Here is a 17,003-nt window from a genome sequence, read left to right on the forward strand (position 1 = left end):
TCCATCATGGGATTGTAGTTCTTTCCCTCGTTTTCTATCTTTGTCTATTTTGTCTGATTATACATTTTGTTTCACTTCAAGGTAGCTCATCTGGGGTGCGTTTCCCAAAGCCAACTATATGGTCGCAAGTTACCAATAGAGTTCAATGGAAATTGCGATCATAGTTGGCCAACGATCCAATAGAATATGCCTTTGGAAAACGCACCCCTGGTTGGTTTGGTTCATGGTTTCTGATGCATTATCGAATCTTTTTTTTTTTTTTTTTTTTTTTTTTTATGGGGGAAAATTCGAGTATATGGGGAGAGTATTTTCCAAGAACGAAGGCCACTGAAAAAAAAGAAGCGGTGAACAGTTGTTGCATTCATAATAAATAAATACATAGGTTGCACTATTATTATTCTGACTCGTACGTGACCAATAAGAGACAAGTTTTGAGCCACAAAGCCCCGCCTATTTCAAGACCCACGTTCTCGAATTGACATTCTATCCGTTCCTAACATTTCTGTGATTTTGAGACACAGCTCTGTACATTAACAACCAAAGACACCCTGAATCATTTCTTCTCTTCTAATGGATGTTACAAAAAGGTTTTAACTGTGGAGATCCGAGCCTCTTTCCTGCCTTCATGTCAAGCCTTGGGAAGAATAGTGTGTATTCCACATTTCCCACTCTCTGCCCCTAGCTTGTCCATGTCGCTCCGGCGCTTTGCGGGGCTCACGGAGAGCTCTGGGTCTGCCGAGCCGAGCAGGGAGTTGTTCGAGGCCTGCAGGAGAGGAGACCTGGAGCGGGTGAAGAAGCTCGTGTGCCCGGAGAATGTGAACAGCAGAGACACGGCGGGCAGGAAATCCACACCGCTGCACTTCGCTGCGGGTGAGTGCCACTGTCTATTCTATTCTATTCTATTCTATTCTATTCTATTCTATTCTATTCGTTTTATTTTCGAAAACAATATTCTGTTTTCTATTTCTTACTTTATTTTCTGTTTTGTTATATGATTCTATGCTAATTTGTATCATCGTCAATAATATATTTTATTACTGTACAATTTGTATCATTTCCCCAATACAATTGTATTTGCATATCCTCATTAATAATTAATCAACTAAAAAAGACAAAAGCTTCTTAGCATAATTTATATAGGGTTTTTGAGATTATTGAATTCATTTTTTTGTTGATGTTAGTGTAATATAATTAAGTTAGCTTCTAAGAACACCATGTGCTTATGTTATTTCTGGAACACTTTGAAATCACATATTGTCATCGTTATTGTCATTGTAATTTTTAATTATATGTACATATAATGACTATATGATATATAATGACTCAAATGTAAGTCATGAAACTCATTGGGTTATATTCTACCAACTCTTATATTTCCAAATATGTGGTCTTGTAGATTTTGTTCTGAAATTTACATTTATTCACTAGTTTACTGAGTGACTAAAATTGTCATATGACATGGATGTTATTGTGTATTAAATTAAAAAGGGGTATAATGTGATAATGTAAGTCAATGTATACTGATTCTTTATCATCATTACTATATAAAAGTGTTGCATTTCTTATGTGCAAATATGTTACATTTTGCATTATTTTACTTTATCAAAAGTAACACTCATAGAAAGACGTTTACTTGTAATCTTTCAATATACTTTGAAATTAATTTGGGAATACCTTGTTATAAAAGTACCAAAATGCTTGTAACCTTTGCTGGCACTATTCCCCATCTGTCACATTGATGATTTTATGATTAATAAAAAGCCTTAATTTTTTTCAAAATTCTGAATGTCACACCAAATGACATGGTGTCACGCCATATGATGAATCACACCACACAACAATCTGTATGCAAAAATCTGTATTATTATAAGTAGACATCTGGGTTATCAATATATGATTGAACGAACATGATTTTTACTCAAAATCAAGTGCTTGGGACAGTCACGCCATATGAGCTTTTTCTGGTTTGGCTGAAAATTGTGAAAAAATGGAAGATTAATCCCATGAATGTTCATATAAAACAGCAATTTTATTTTTAACTTTCTGAACAATATCACCACAGTTTTTGACATATTTTTCTATAATTTACTTAACTTTGACACATTGGACCAAAAAAGGCCATGTCATGTCAACCACCCATTGTTGACCTTAACTAATAATGGGTGGGTCCTTATATTAAAGAGTTACCTGTATTAGTAGTTTAGTTTAGTGTGTGTGTGTGTGTGTGTGTGTGTGTGTGTATGTATATATATATATATATATATATATATATATATATATATATATATATATATATATAAATACACTCACCTAAAGGATTATTAGGAACACCTGTTCAATGTCTCATTAATGCAATTATCTAATCAACCAATCACATGGCAGTTGCTTCAATGCATTTAGGGGTGTGTTCCTGGTCAAGACAATCTCCTGAACTCCAAACTTAATGTCAGAATAGGAAAGAAAGGTGATTTAAGCAATTTTGAGCGTGGCATGGTTGTTGGTGCCAGACGGGCCGGTCTGAGTATTTCACAATCTGCTCAGTTACTGGGATTTTCACGCACAACCATTTCTAGGGTTTACAAAGAATGGTGTGAAAAGGGAAAAACATCTTGTATGCGGCAGTCCTGTGGGCGAAAATGCCTTGTTGATGCTAGAGGTCAGAGGAGAATGGGCCGACTGATTCAAGCTGATAGAAGAGCAACTTTGACTGAAATAACCACTCGTTACAACCGAGGTATGCAGCAAAGCATTTGTGAAGCCACAACACGCACAACCTTGAGGCGGATGGGCTACAACAGCAGAAGACCCCACCGGGTACCACTCATCTCCTCTACAAATAGGAAAAAGAGGCTACAATTTGCAAGAGCTCACCAAAATTGGACAGTTGAAGACTGGAAAAATGTTGCCTGGTCTGATGAGTCTCGATTTCTGTTGAGACATTCAGATGGTAGAGTCAGAATTTGGTATAAACAGAATGAGAACATGGATCCATCATGCCTTGTTACCACTGTGCAGCCTGGTGGTGGTGGTGTAATGATGTGGTGGGGGATGTTTTCTTGGCACACTTTAGGCCCCTTAGTGCCAATTGGGCATTGATTAAATGCCACGGCCTACCTGAGCATTGTTTCTGACCATGTCCATCCCTTTATTGCCACCATGTACCCATCCTCTGATGGCTACTTCCAGCAGGATAATGCACCATGTCACAAAGCTCGAATCATTTCAAATTGGTTTCTTGAACATGACAATGAGTTCACTGTACTAAAATGGCCCCCATAGTCACCAGATCTCAACCCAATAGAGCATCTTTGGGATGTGGTGGAACGGGAGCTTCGTGCCCTGGATGTGCATCCCACAAATCTCCATCAACTGCAAGATGCTATCCTATCAATATGGGCCAACATTTCTAAAGAATGCTTTCAGCACCTTGTTGAATCAATGCCACGTAGAATTAAGGCAGTTCTGAAGGCGAAAGGGGGTCAAACACAGTATTAGTATGGTGTTCCTAATAATCCTTTAGGTGAGTGTATATTTATCTTTGCTAAGTAACATTAGTTCATAATTTGTTCATGTTAGTTCTGGTCTATTAAAAAATATCAAAAGACGCAGCAAATAGCCTACTGTTGATTTTAATAATGTATTAGTTGTGAAATTATATAAACTAAGACTAATAAATGCTTTAGAAGTATTTTTCACTGTTTCACTGTTCATGTAACTAATGTAGTTAAGAGATAGTTCACCCAAAAATGAAAATTCTGTCATTAATTACTCACCCTCATGTCGTTCCAAACATGTAAGACTATCATTCATCTTCTAAACACAAATGAAGATATTTTTGATGAAATCTGAGAGATTTCTGTCCGTCTATTGACAGATACGCAACTACCACTTTGACGATTCAAAAAGTTCATAAAGATATCATAAAACTAATCCATATGAATTGAGCGGTTTAATCCAAATTTTCTGAAGAGACTCAATCGCTTTATATGATGAACAGATTTAATTTAGGCTTCAATTCACATATAAACATTCAGCAACTCACACATCAGTTGAGGTAAACAGAAGCTCAAGCATGTTCGCTTGACGTGCGAGAACCAATGAGGTTCATTCTCTGTTACGCAGCACGTTTGAGCTTCAGCAAGAACCAATGAGGTTTGTTCACGTGCGTCAAGCAAGTTCGGTTGAGCTTCTGTTTATGTTTGCTGATCAATGTTAATATGTGAATAAAAGACTAAATGAAATATGTTCATGATGTAAAGTGATGGACTGTTCTGTGGCAGGTTTTGGCCGTAGAGATGTGGTGGACTACCTCCTTCTAAACGGTGCTAACGTGCACGCCTGCGATGATGGTGGTCTCATCTCGCTGCACAACGCCTGCTCTTTTGGTCACGCTGAGGTCGTCAACCTGCTTCTGCAACACGGGGCCGATGCCAACTCCAGAGACAACTGGAATTACACCCCACTCCACGAGGCTGCCATCAAGGGCAAGATCGACGTCTGCATTGGTAAAACCTGGTGCCTCTCAGACCTTCTTGTAGTAACAAAGTTTACACTATAATTTACATGCATTCATAATAACTTGTTTTGATGAGAAAAGTACATCAAACGTGGATCTCATTTGTATGTTGAATGTATAATGCTGTTTGTGTCATGTTTGTCATTGATAGTTTTACTACAACATGGTGCTGAGCCAACCATCCGAAACACTGATGGAAGGACAGCGCTTGACTTGGCTGAAGCCTCCACCAAAGCAGTGCTGACCGGTGAGTGAGCTCTTGAACCTCTTGAAGCTCTAGTCCACAGTCTGATTCAGTGTAATGAGAGAGGAAGACTGGCTGCTGGGAAATGATACAAACTCATGCCTCATTGTACAGTAAAACAGTGTAGTCCGATTAATAAAAATAAAAAAATCTTTTAAACAGATTATTTTTAACTAATTGGTTAAAAATTCATTTAATTTCAAATTCGATTCATTTAAAAATATTCACATAATATATAGCATAGCCTACATATACAAGTTCACGATATTTGTTTTCATTGCCTTTAAAATGCACATGTATGGAGGAAATCATTGGGCAGCATGTGGAATTACATTTTGGTAAATAATGGATTAAAATGAATTCATTATTAAAATCAATATTTAAATTGTTTTAATTAATCATTTTGGGATTTTTTTTCATCTGTTTAAAGGATTAATTGAAAAAATAAATGATCAAAATATTTGTTAGTTGCAGCACTACATGAGATTTTTATTGTTTTTATTACGTCTTTCTGGAATACTTGATTCTTATGCTGCCTTCACGTGCTATTGGAAATGTACGACTTTTCCACTTCTGAAGTTGGGATTACAAGCTTGTCGCGCTTCAAGTGCTTTGTTGTCGGAAAGAACAGAAATGAGAAAACCAGGTTTTCTTGCCTATTTATTGGGAAAATCGTATTATTATAAAATCCCTTTCATTGACAACCATATAAACCTTCACCGCACTATATCTAGATAGTCAGTTTGCTGACAATTCTGGAATTTCGCAGTATTTACAGTATAAAACACACAATATGCTTCAAATGGTTATTCATAATGTAAACATGCACTACTTTAATGACAAGACAAGGCGATGGAGCTGTTGTGGAATCAGCAATTGTTCTCCATTGCCATGTTTTAACCAACTCTGGGTATCAAAATTATCCTAGTGCTTCCTAGTACAACTTGAGAGGGCGTTCATGCCCAATTCTTAACTAGGAAACTTGTATTCACGATAATTTAGAGTTAGTCCCACGATTCTCATTTGTTTTTAAGACTGTGTTTAATAATTGCCAATTTACTCAAGGCTGGTATGTTGTCCGGGTGGCTTGGCTTTTCATTTGTGCTCAAATGAGATTGCCATTTATGTTAATATACTTCATTCTTTCTTAAATCTAGGTGAATATAGGAAGGATGAACTCCTCGAGAGCGCAAGGTAATAACAATTTAAGCTCAGTATTGTTCAGGAGACCTGAGGAGAGATGAATATTCCTAAGCTAAATTGCTGTCGTGACTCGCATTGTTCTTTTGCTTTTGTACAGAAGTGGAAATGAAGAAAAACTGATGAGCCTCCTCACACCATTAAATGTGAACTGTCATGCTAGTGATGGAAGGAAGGTGATTTATTAAATTATGATTCATTTATATTTAATCTAGTGTTGCCTCAAATTCAATATCTGTTTGACAGTGGGATTGTTAATGTACATTAACAACATTACCGAGCCACTCAAATAAAACGTAATGTAGCCAGACATTTCATACAGTATGTAATAGTTCTAGATTCTACATGCATCTTCATTTAAACAATGCTTTGCATATGTGTTTCTGAATGGATTGTTTGTTGGTTGCAGTCCACCCCTCTGCATCTGGCCGCGGGCTATAATCGTGTGAAGACAGTGCAGCTGTTGTTGCAGCATGGAGCCGACGTGCACGCTAAAGACAAAGGGTGCGATGTCTGTGTTGACTGTGACTTAAAGTGCCGTTTCTGTGCTAACATAAGCTCTATGCTGTCAGTTACCACAGAAATAGATCCCCTTCAGTTTGTAAAAAATAAACAAATAAAAAATTTCTGTTTACAGTAATGCACTTAGAAGCTCCGCAGGGATAATTCCAGTCTGTTTTTACTGGCTTTACCACCTTTATAGAGATGCACAGAACCATACTGGCCTCTGCTGATTCTGCAGCCAGTGAGATTGCTTGCTCAACATTTAAATTGGAGGTCGACTGATAGTGGATTTGACCAATAACGATAACTAGTTTGGCCAACGCTGGCCGATAACCGATTAATCTACACAAACGCTATAGCATTTAAAATAGATAAGTAACATATGTATTTTATGTATACTCTCTCACTTTATTTCCTTCTTTTTTAGAACACTTGATTATCTAATCAAAATAAGAAAATATGTATTACAGTGACGATAAAAAAGAGCTGAAATTGAATGCGTTTCTGATATGTTATATGTTTCTGTCGGCTGCATGACGATGCCGTTTGCTTTCTCACATCACTAGCTTAAAATATGCAACTTCGCTGGATAAATAATGCATTAAACTTGCTTGTCACATTGTGTAAACAAACACCACGAGGCGTCAGTGATAGTTTTCATTTCGCCTCTAGAGGCCGCTCTCGTACTATATAATGACAGTGCACCCTTCTCAGCCACTCCAGCAATGGACACATTCCGGAAAAACTTATCGGTATGCCGATTTTTGCCGATTAATCAAAATCTATCAAACGGTTGGCCTCTAATTTCAATAGTCTGGTTCAGTGTTCTGTTTCACGTCACCAGAGTTCCTCTGAAACCCTCCACCTCCCCCAGCTCCACCTGCCTAGATCTGCTACAGGATTGATGTATGCCTATTCATTAAGCAGCAGCATATCTTACATGCTCACATAGTATGAGTTTTCATGATCAAGAGTTGTCATGATTGAAATATTATTATATATGAATTTATTTAGATATTGGCCATACCATGCAAATAATTATCAACCCACCGATATCGTCCTGAATTTTAATATTGGTGCATTCCTAGTTAAAAAAATTGGATGTACAGACAAGGTTAATATTCAATTCTATTACACTAGTCTCATGTTAACTTAACTTGTATAATTGTGGGTATACTTTCGGAACAGTGTGTATATCGTTCCCTAGACTTAGCTGTAAACACATTTTTGATTTGTTCTTGCAATCTGAGGAATATGTCAAATTTGATATCTGATGAAAACTGTAGTCTTCTTTCATTGTTGTAGTCACTAAACCTATCTATACTATCTTACACTTGGCCTTGTGTTTACAGTGATCTTGTGCCTCTTCATAATGCCTGTTCATACGGTCACTATGAGGTAGCTGAGTTGCTTGTAAAGGTATTCACACGTTTTTTTTGTCAGCTTTCTTGTTCCGAGTTCTTTCATTTTAGTTAAAGTGGTAACTACACTCCATTTTTTTCCTTTTTTCCACAGCATGGAGCCTGCGTCAGCGCTGTGGACCTTTGGCAGTTCACACCTTTGCATGAGGCAGCCTCAAAAAACCGAGTGGAGGTCTGTTCTCTCCTGCTCAGCTACGGAGCCGACCCCACCTTCCTCAACTGCCACAACAGGAGCGCGATGGACCTGGCCCCGAACACCCTGCTGAAAGAGCGTCTGGCGTGTAAGCGTGTGACTGCTACTAAGATCAGCTCGCGTTTTGTTTGCTGCGTAAATGACTGATGGGGTGTGTCTCTCTCTGTTGCAGATGAGTTCAGAGGTCACGCTTTGCTGCAGGCGGCACGTGAGGCGGACATGGCCTGCTTTAAAAAACACCTCTCCCTTGAGACCATCAACTTTAAACACCCTCTAACCCAAGAGACAGCTCTAGTAAGGCTCTCTCTCTCTTATTATATGTATTATATATATATTTTTTTTTTATTATAACATTTTATTAAAACATAGCTGATATGTACACACCTGTGAATGCTACAATTAAACACAAACTATCTAAGAAAAGAGATTTTATATGTCTTGAAGTGAGTAAAAGAGGTTTCTGTGATTGTCTTTGATAGCATTGTGTCTCCACGTCGCCCTATCCCAAGAGGAAACAGATCTGTGAATTGCTGCTCAGAAAAGGAGCCAACGTCAATGAGAAGAATAAAGAGTGAGTCAGTCGTGTTGTTCGGGTTTGCAGAGGGTCTCTTAATGATTGTGTATCATATCCAGTAATGGCTTGTGGATCTCTGTCTTTCACACAGCTTCCTCACACCTCTGCATCTTGCCGCGGAGAAGTCCCACAATGACATCATCGAGGTGTTGGTGAAACACGAGGCGAAAGTAAGTGAGATTTTCCAGCTGCAGTAAAATATACAGAATTAAACATGGGCTCCACAAATGTTATTTTAGCATCACAGTTATTCTGTCAGCCTTTACTTATGCCATCAGGATGAAAATACATGGATCTGTGATTCAACACATAACGAATTTATAACTCGAATGAACTAACAAATTAATCATTAATAACGAACTATTCAACTACTATAAGTATATCCACCCTTACAAACAGTACACTCACATTTACATTGTACTATATAGTGCTATTCTATACTATATAGCAACTCCTTAATTGTTATATCATTAAAAAATGTAAACTAGCCTATATAATCGCCCAGCAATGTATCAAAAGTTAAATATAGTACATCCTGCTTTACCTGCATACATACAGTATGCTCACGTAAAGCAAAATATATTATGCAGCAAATCTCGGCTGCGTGATTGTTCATATCGTCGTAAAATGTAAACTGTATTATCGCAGAGCTCTCTTTATAAAATTGTATATATATTTTTACATAGGGCCTACATACAGTATACTCACATAGGGTGATATTGATATATAATATATAGCAAATCACGAACGCTTGACTTATTTTGTTGCAAAAATGTAACTATACTATGGCACAGCTCTTTATATAACATCCAACTTTATCCGCATGCATACAGTATACTAGTGTAAGTAAAAAAAAAAATATATATATACAAGCAATCCGGCAGTTGATATTTGCCTTATATATTTATATATATATATATATATATATATATATAAGGCAAATCTCAACTGCTTGATTGCTTGTACCGTTGCTATGGAAGTAAAATAATGTCAAATGTTTTTGAAATAAAAAGCCTGTTGAATTGCACTACTTGAAAAAATAGGCATTGCATTAACCATGCTTTGTATTTTTAGGGCTTGCATTTTTATGGGCTGAAATTTAGCATGGTTGAATATTTAAGCTGTGAATATTTCAATTCAAAATATTTCAAACACATTTTCATTATTAAAAATTCAATAATCCATATTCACCATTCATATTTCATTTCCAAAATATTCAAACTGTTTAAAAATACAACCAATAATATTCAACAGGCAATTTTCGGTCCATTTTATTTCGCTTTGCAAATTCGCTTCCACAAATTTCAGTGGTTCAAATTCGACAGTAAATTCGACATTGACGTCCAGGAACTGCAGGAAAAGCAGAAGATTGCCGAGCATACTCTCCATCTGCTGTTAGTCGACCTCACCAGCAGGGGGTGCAAAAGCGCTTGTTGTTGACGAAGACGTTCATTCATAAAATGGAAATGATTATCTGTGACAGTATATGCGGAAAAGATGATAAACACACAAAAGCTGTGTTTATGTTTCATTCAATAACTTCATTGTTACTTTCCCTGTGTATTCTACATGTCATCAGCTTTCTCTACCATGAACAGGATTATAATCGGTTTCCCTCAATACCTCATACTCAAGGATTCCCTTTCCGTTGGGACAAAACGCTTAACACATACAGTGATATGAAAGACCAATCTTGCACCTTATTGGGGATGTAGGCTGTAGGCTACTATATAGGCTACAGGCAAGAAGATGGACTCAGATAATAAACTTTACGCGCAAAGTTTCATGCTGAGCGTGATATACTGGCATAAAATCAACACTTGATCAATTAATACTAACACTTTCTATTCTATTCTATTCTCTCGCTCTCTCTCTCTCTCTCTCTATATATATATGTAGTGGAGGCTAAACGCACGTAAACGCCGTTTACGCACCTCCCAATGAAATAGCGTTTATCCACCTCTAAATAGCGTTTATCCACCTCTAAATAGCCCGTAGTTCCTAAGACATTTTAAAATTAAGCTTATGTCGTTTAAGTTTCATATTGTTCATTATTAGTTTCATAGGTTGTTAAAACTAAGACGAACTCTTTCATATTGCGCAATTAGGCTACTGTCAGTGTTGTTGACTTTTACTGACGGACGGTGAGGTTGCGCTGTTGACGCTCGCGCAGCCTCTCGAGGAGAAATCTACACAAATGAGCGGACACACACACACTCAGTTAACCAGTTAACAACATACTGCTGCCTATAAAAAATCTAAATGTGGAGTTTTTATATTTTTAACATATGTTAAGCAACCTCAATTATTTTTCCTGAACACCATCACGATTGAAAATGTGACATTTCCTACAACAGTTCAATAAACAGTTAAAATTAAGTCACTTACATTTTAGATGCAATATTGGCTGTTTTTGTTCTGTTTCAGCAGCGAAAATAGTTCCAAACAAAAATCACAGCAGAACCACGGCACATCTCACAGGAACACTCAACCTGTTTTCATTACTGAATGATTCAGCATTTTGAACGAATCGATTGAGTCAAAGATTCAATGACCCATTCATAAACATCTGTCTCATTCTTGAATGAATCAGCCATTTGAACGAATCGTTTGTTTGTTTGAATGAATGAATCAATGACTCACTCATTAAGACGGTCGCCTGCCGCCACCTACTGGCGGTTTAGTGTTATGTTTAAAAGTAGTATCATTCTTTCCAATGTTTCTTATATGTAAATTTAAATAAATTTCATAACATTATTTTACACAATTGTAATTTTTCAGTGTAAATTATTTAATTTGATCAGCCCCTAGGGTAACAGCCCTAGAGTGTCTTATTATTCTAAATAATTGAATTTATTGACCAAATTTATGAATTTAAAATGAAAGATGAAGCATACATTTAATAATATTGGGGCCGGGGATGCCCTTTAAAGGTGCCGATATTACAATAGGCCGATTTAAATATCAAAGCTGATTGAACACTGATGAGAATAATCAGAATAAATGAGAATATTGTTTCAGAATAAATTAACACACACACCAAAAAAAAAAAAAAAATCCGGACGAGCAATTTTTTTACTCAGACAAGTGAATGACAGATTTACTTGTCCGAAGGACAAGTGAAAAGGCTTAATGTCGAGCAATGTTAGCAATGTCATCAGGTAGGCAGTGGCCCACCTTACCGGGTGACCACGTCGTTTCTACGACCACGTCGTTTCTAACTTCAATCGCAAACTTAAATTTATTTGAATAAATATCAAAAATCCAAAGGGTGCGCATGCGCATTATGCCTGACACTACATGAACACTTACAGTTGGTTTTATGACTGTAAGTCGTTCTATTCAAATGCTATTGAAGTTAGAAACGTGTATAGGGCCTACCAAAGTCGTATACACTTTAGAGACGGTCCCTAAATGTGCGAATGTCCAACATCAAGCCAACTTAATGCCAGTCTATCACTGGGAAACGCTTAGCTGTGCGCGTTATTCTGAGTCCTTCTGCTTGCCTGTGAGTTTGGACTTTTACATCACTAGTCCATTAAGCTACGTTAAGCGTATATGTCCAGCAGGGGAATCCTGAAGTATTGAGGGAAACCCTAATAGCCTGCATGCAGCATATCGCCACAATATAAAGTTAAGGCAACTAAACAACCAAGAGAAATATATGTCAACCTCAAAAATGTAACATTGGATCTGTATATCCGCATCGAGGAATAAAATTATTATCTCGTTCACGGTAGAGAAATATGCATGTAGGCTACACAGGAAAAGTAACCGTGAAGGCACCGAATTTTAACAAAAACAGCCGTCATAATAATCACACAAATAAACTTACATTGCTGTAAATGAGTTTTATGAATGAATGACTTGCTCTAATTTTGCTGGTCTTCGTCAACAACAAGCGCTTTTGCACCCCCTGCTGGTGAGGTCGACTAACAGCAGATGGAGAGTATGCTCGGCAATCTTCTGCTTTTCCTGCAGTTCCTGGACGTCAATGTCGAATTTGAACCACTGAATTTGTGGAAGCGAATTTGCAAAGCGAAATAAAATGGACCGAAAATTGCCTGTTGAATATTATTGGTTGTATTTTTAAACAGTTTGAATATTTTGGAAATGAAATATGAATGGTGAATATGGATTATTGAATTTTTAATAATGAAAATGTGTTTGAAATGTTTTTAATTGAAATATTCACAGCTTAAATATTCAACCATGTTGAATTTCAGCCCATAAAAATGCAAGCCCTAAAAATACAATGCATAAAAATGCAAGCATGGTTAATGCAATGCCTATTTTTTTCAAGTAGTGCAATTCAACAGGCTTTTTATTTCAAAAACATTTGACATTATTTTACTTCCATACGTTGCAAAGTGTAAATTATTTTACCCCAGCTCTAATCTGCTAAATGCGACTATAAGGCGTGAAGATATAAACATTAACATTCAGATTATCTGTAAAGCTGCATTGAAACAATGTGTATTGTGAAAAGCGCAAAACAAATAAATTTTACTTGACGTGTGATTGAACATGAAATCAAAATCCATTTTTATAATACAGATTTCATCAGTACACAATCCAGTGACTTCCCATAGCATATCGCACCCCCTACATGTTTTGTCTTGTTGAATATCCTGTTTCACTCAGAAATATATCACATTATTTTGATATGTCCCTCAGTTTGTAAAAACAGTAATGCTAAAACAGTCTATGGTGTATCCCCGTGAACGTGTTGTTGTGATGTTCAGGTGAATGCGGTAGATAACCTGGGTCAGACTGCGCTTCACCTCGCAGCTCACCGCGGTCATCTGCAGACCTGTCACATGCTCCTGAGTGCTAGATGTGACCCGCTCATCACTTCCCTGCAGGGCTTCTCACCCTCTCAGATCGCCAGTCAAAGCATGCAGGAGATACTGCAAGGTGACGCTTCAGTTCAAATTCACTATTTACTCACCCTCATGTCGTTCCAAACCTGTATGACTTTCTTCTGTGGAACACAAAAAAAAAGAAATTTAGCAGAATGTTTATGCTGTTTCATTATTCACTTGTATGGAAAGGATCAGCATGAATTTGTGTTTTGTTTACAATTGTATAAAGTAATACAGGATCGGAATGAGAATGATAAAATATTCTTTTGGGGGGGGGGATTGAACTAATCCTTTAAAGTGCCCCATTATGCATTATTTCAGATATTACCTTTCATGTAGTGTGTAATATTGCTGTTTGTGAATGTAAAAGATCAAAGTGCATGACAAATGTAATTATTGCTTTCCAAACGAAAGAACCGAAACGAGTCGCCAGTAATTCCAGTCGTTCTTCCTGCACGAACCAAGTAGATTTGTAACAAATTTGCATAATGCCAGCCTATGTTCGTCATCATTGGCTGCCTCCTTTGAGACCCCGAGGAAGGCTTTTTAGCCGAAACACGTCAGTATATTTTTCCATAAAATTGAAAGTTCTCTTCACCACAAATGTTGCTGGATTTCTCTTTGTTTCTCGGCTGCCTGCGAACAACATCTACTTTGACCCGCCCTCAAACGCTGTAGTTGTAGCTGAGGTCTGGAAGAGGAGAAGACGCTGTTTTCTGCTCTGCAAAAGCAAATCCTCTCAGCTACTTCTTCCAATGTTTCATTATCGGACTCGGGCTCAAATTGATACGGTAAAACGGATGACATTTTTACTGTTCGTATCACTGTGCACAGAAGTGCTGAGGAAGCCTCCGGAGCTGAAATTCAGATATATTATTCAGTGTAATGGGCGTTTCATTTCCGACACACACAAGCAGTATAACGATCAACTGGGCCATTAGAGGCTCTCGGAAAGGAGGCATTTAGAGAAACTAAATCCTTTATTGAACTGTTTCAGGCACTGTGAAAAAAGAGCTGATGCTGCAATGTATATTATGAGAGAATGTCAGTGTTTGCATGTAAACCGATTGTAGGAGACCTTCAAACTAAAATTAGGAACCTTTAAAATAACATAATCAGGACACTTTAAAAGAAACACAAAGCACATAAACATAAAAACATTCTTTTTTTTTACCTTGCTTGTTGTTTTTTGGTTGTTGCTTTCCTAGAGGGAACATTTACAGGCAACTCAGACACAGACAGGCAGCTGTTAGAAGCCTCCAAATCAGGAGATCTGGAAGTGGTGAAGGTGAGGACTAAAAATACACCAAACAGTGTGAAATGATCAATTTACCCCCATGAAGTTGTGCAATCATTATGAATTTGATTATACCAGATTCCCATGTTATTTTTTTTCCCTCTCCATGTAGAAGCTCTGTACTCTTCAGAACGTGAACTGTAGAGACGTGGAGGGAAGGCAGTCCACACCCCTGCACTTTGCGGCGGGGTACAACCGTGTAGCTGTGGTGGAGTATCTGCTGCTGCATGGAGCCGATGTGCACGCTAAAGACAAGGGGTGAGATGACAAAAGAGAGGGGGGGTTGTATGGTTGAGTTGCGTTAGTAGTGTGTTGTCGCATGTCCAAGAGACGCTGTTTGTTCCACCCCAGATCTAATGCAGTTAGTGTAAGGGGCGTGACATTTCCCAAACATGCTGGAAGCGGTGGACCAATCACAACATACTGATCCAGCCAACCAATCAGAGCACATTGCACTTTTCAGAAGGAGGGCCTTCATAGAGACAGGAACTAAATAGAGCGTTCCTGGCAGACTGGGAAGAGAGGAACTGCAACAATGTCAAATATGTCAAAAAAATAAATAAAGTGTTTTTTGACCATTCAAGCACGATGACCTATTCAAGTAGATTGAATTTTTTACTAATCTAGTAAAGTTTTTCAACAAATTTCATTTAAAAAAACGTATATACATTTATAATGTTATTCTTTGTTTTATATTGCCTCGCAGCTGCGAGAGTGTTTCTGATACAACGGCCGAGGGAGTGACGACAAATTTCACATCATTCTCTGTTCTGACTGCTGTAATCAATCTCTCCATATTTTTCCCCTCTTTTGGAAAGTTGTGGAAATGCTATCATGTTTTTTCTTTTCTTTCGCTATTAGGGAATGGGAATACGAAAATTATATTTGATGTCTCCTGTTCACCACTATAGAAGTTTACCCAACAACTATGACGACTTCCGCTTATGAGAAATGTGAAAATGGCCCATTGTGATAGTAAGATGATGTCTCTGTTTTGTGCTACATAGTGGCCTGGTCCCCTTGCACAACGCCTGTTCCTATGGGCATTACGAGGTCGCTGAGCTCCTCGTCATTCACGGCGCTGTGGTTAACGTGGCCGACCTGTGGAAGTTCACCCCACTGCATGAGGCGGCCGCCAAGGGCAAATATGAGATCTGCAAACTGCTGCTTCAGGTATTGAAGAGCACCGATTGAAATCAATTTCTCAGGCTTTGAATTGAAATCATTTCTATCATCAATGGCAGCAAAGTGATGGAGGAAGCACTGTGTTCATTGCTGCATTCACTACAGTATAACAAAGTAATTCCTTGACACAGCATGGTGCCGACCCGACCAAAAAGAATCGTGATGGAAACACCCCTCTGGACTTGGTGAAGGATGAGGATACAGACGTTCAGGATCTGCTCAGGGGAGACGCAGCACTGCTGGACGCCGCTAAGAAAGGCTGCTTAAGTCGCGTTAAAAAGATCTGCACTCCAGACAACGTGAACTGTCGAGACACGCAGGGACGTCACTCCACTCCGCTGCACCTCGCAGGTATGTGTGGGTCATAGTAGGATGCTATACAATACTTTACTTGAGTTCTCTTATAGTGTTTGACCAATAAGGTTTTTTTTTTAATGGCAGATGCTGAGATATCCGGACGATATATATATATCAAACATGTTATCACACAATTGATTAAAAAAATTGTAAATAACATTCACACTGTTTTTTGCAATAAAACTATTATATAATATTTATTCAAATATAAAAAAATGTATCAATTTGAAAAAAGTGAATTTAATATACAAGTAATCTGTTTAAACCGCAGATACTAAAATACAGATTTATACTCAAATAAAGACATTTTTAAAAATGTATAAATAATAGAGTGAACACAGTCCGTATAAAGACAGACTTACTAGATTACCGAGCGCACTGAGAATTGCGTTCTCTCAAATTAAAACACTAATTATGCATACAGCACATATCGAATGGGTCGAAATATAAGATGCACAGTTGATTTAAAGGCATAACCAGAACCTGGAGACCTTTTTAAACATTCTGGCTCTGTAACGCCTGCTACATTTGCATTTGGAATCAGTTTATCAGTTAAGTGAAAATAGTCATTAAAAAATGTACTTAAGGGCGTTTTCACACCTGAAAAACCGCACCAAGGTCCGAACCAAAGTTCACGTTTTGATACA

At 37.7% G+C, this 17,003-nt stretch overlaps 1 protein-coding gene across 2 annotated transcripts in view; it reads left to right on the forward strand.

The window, feature by feature from the left end:
* The first annotated feature begins 442 nt into the window (after positions 1-442).
* The window catches only part of LOC130080541 (poly [ADP-ribose] polymerase tankyrase-2-like), a 33,055-nt gene continuing 16,494 nt past the window's right edge, over positions 443-17,003 (forward strand). For both annotated transcript variants that reach the window (XM_056245948.1, XM_056245949.1), the window contains exons 1-16: positions 443-870; positions 4,281-4,505; positions 4,668-4,763; positions 5,918-5,954; positions 6,061-6,136; positions 6,370-6,464; positions 7,817-7,883; positions 7,980-8,166; positions 8,251-8,372; positions 8,558-8,649; positions 8,744-8,822; positions 13,398-13,569; positions 14,726-14,805; positions 14,927-15,072; positions 15,822-15,987; positions 16,131-16,350. In XM_056245948.1, coding sequence (XP_056101923.1) covers positions 690-870; positions 4,281-4,505; positions 4,668-4,763; positions 5,918-5,954; positions 6,061-6,136; positions 6,370-6,464; positions 7,817-7,883; positions 7,980-8,166; positions 8,251-8,372; positions 8,558-8,649; positions 8,744-8,822; positions 13,398-13,569; positions 14,726-14,805; positions 14,927-15,072; positions 15,822-15,987; positions 16,131-16,350 — 2,041 coding nt within the window. In that variant the 5' untranslated portion in view covers positions 443-689. The remainder of the gene's footprint in view (positions 871-4,280; positions 4,506-4,667; positions 4,764-5,917; positions 5,955-6,060; positions 6,137-6,369; positions 6,465-7,816; positions 7,884-7,979; positions 8,167-8,250; positions 8,373-8,557; positions 8,650-8,743; positions 8,823-13,397; positions 13,570-14,725; positions 14,806-14,926; positions 15,073-15,821; positions 15,988-16,130; positions 16,351-17,003) is intronic.

Source organism: Rhinichthys klamathensis, unplaced genomic scaffold (assembly GCF_029890125.1).
Source record: "Rhinichthys klamathensis goyatoka isolate OS25496 unplaced genomic scaffold, OSU_Roscu_1.1 h1tg000035l_1, whole genome shotgun sequence".
In the NCBI taxonomy this organism is placed as follows: domain Eukaryota; kingdom Metazoa; phylum Chordata; class Actinopteri; order Cypriniformes; family Leuciscidae; genus Rhinichthys; species Rhinichthys klamathensis.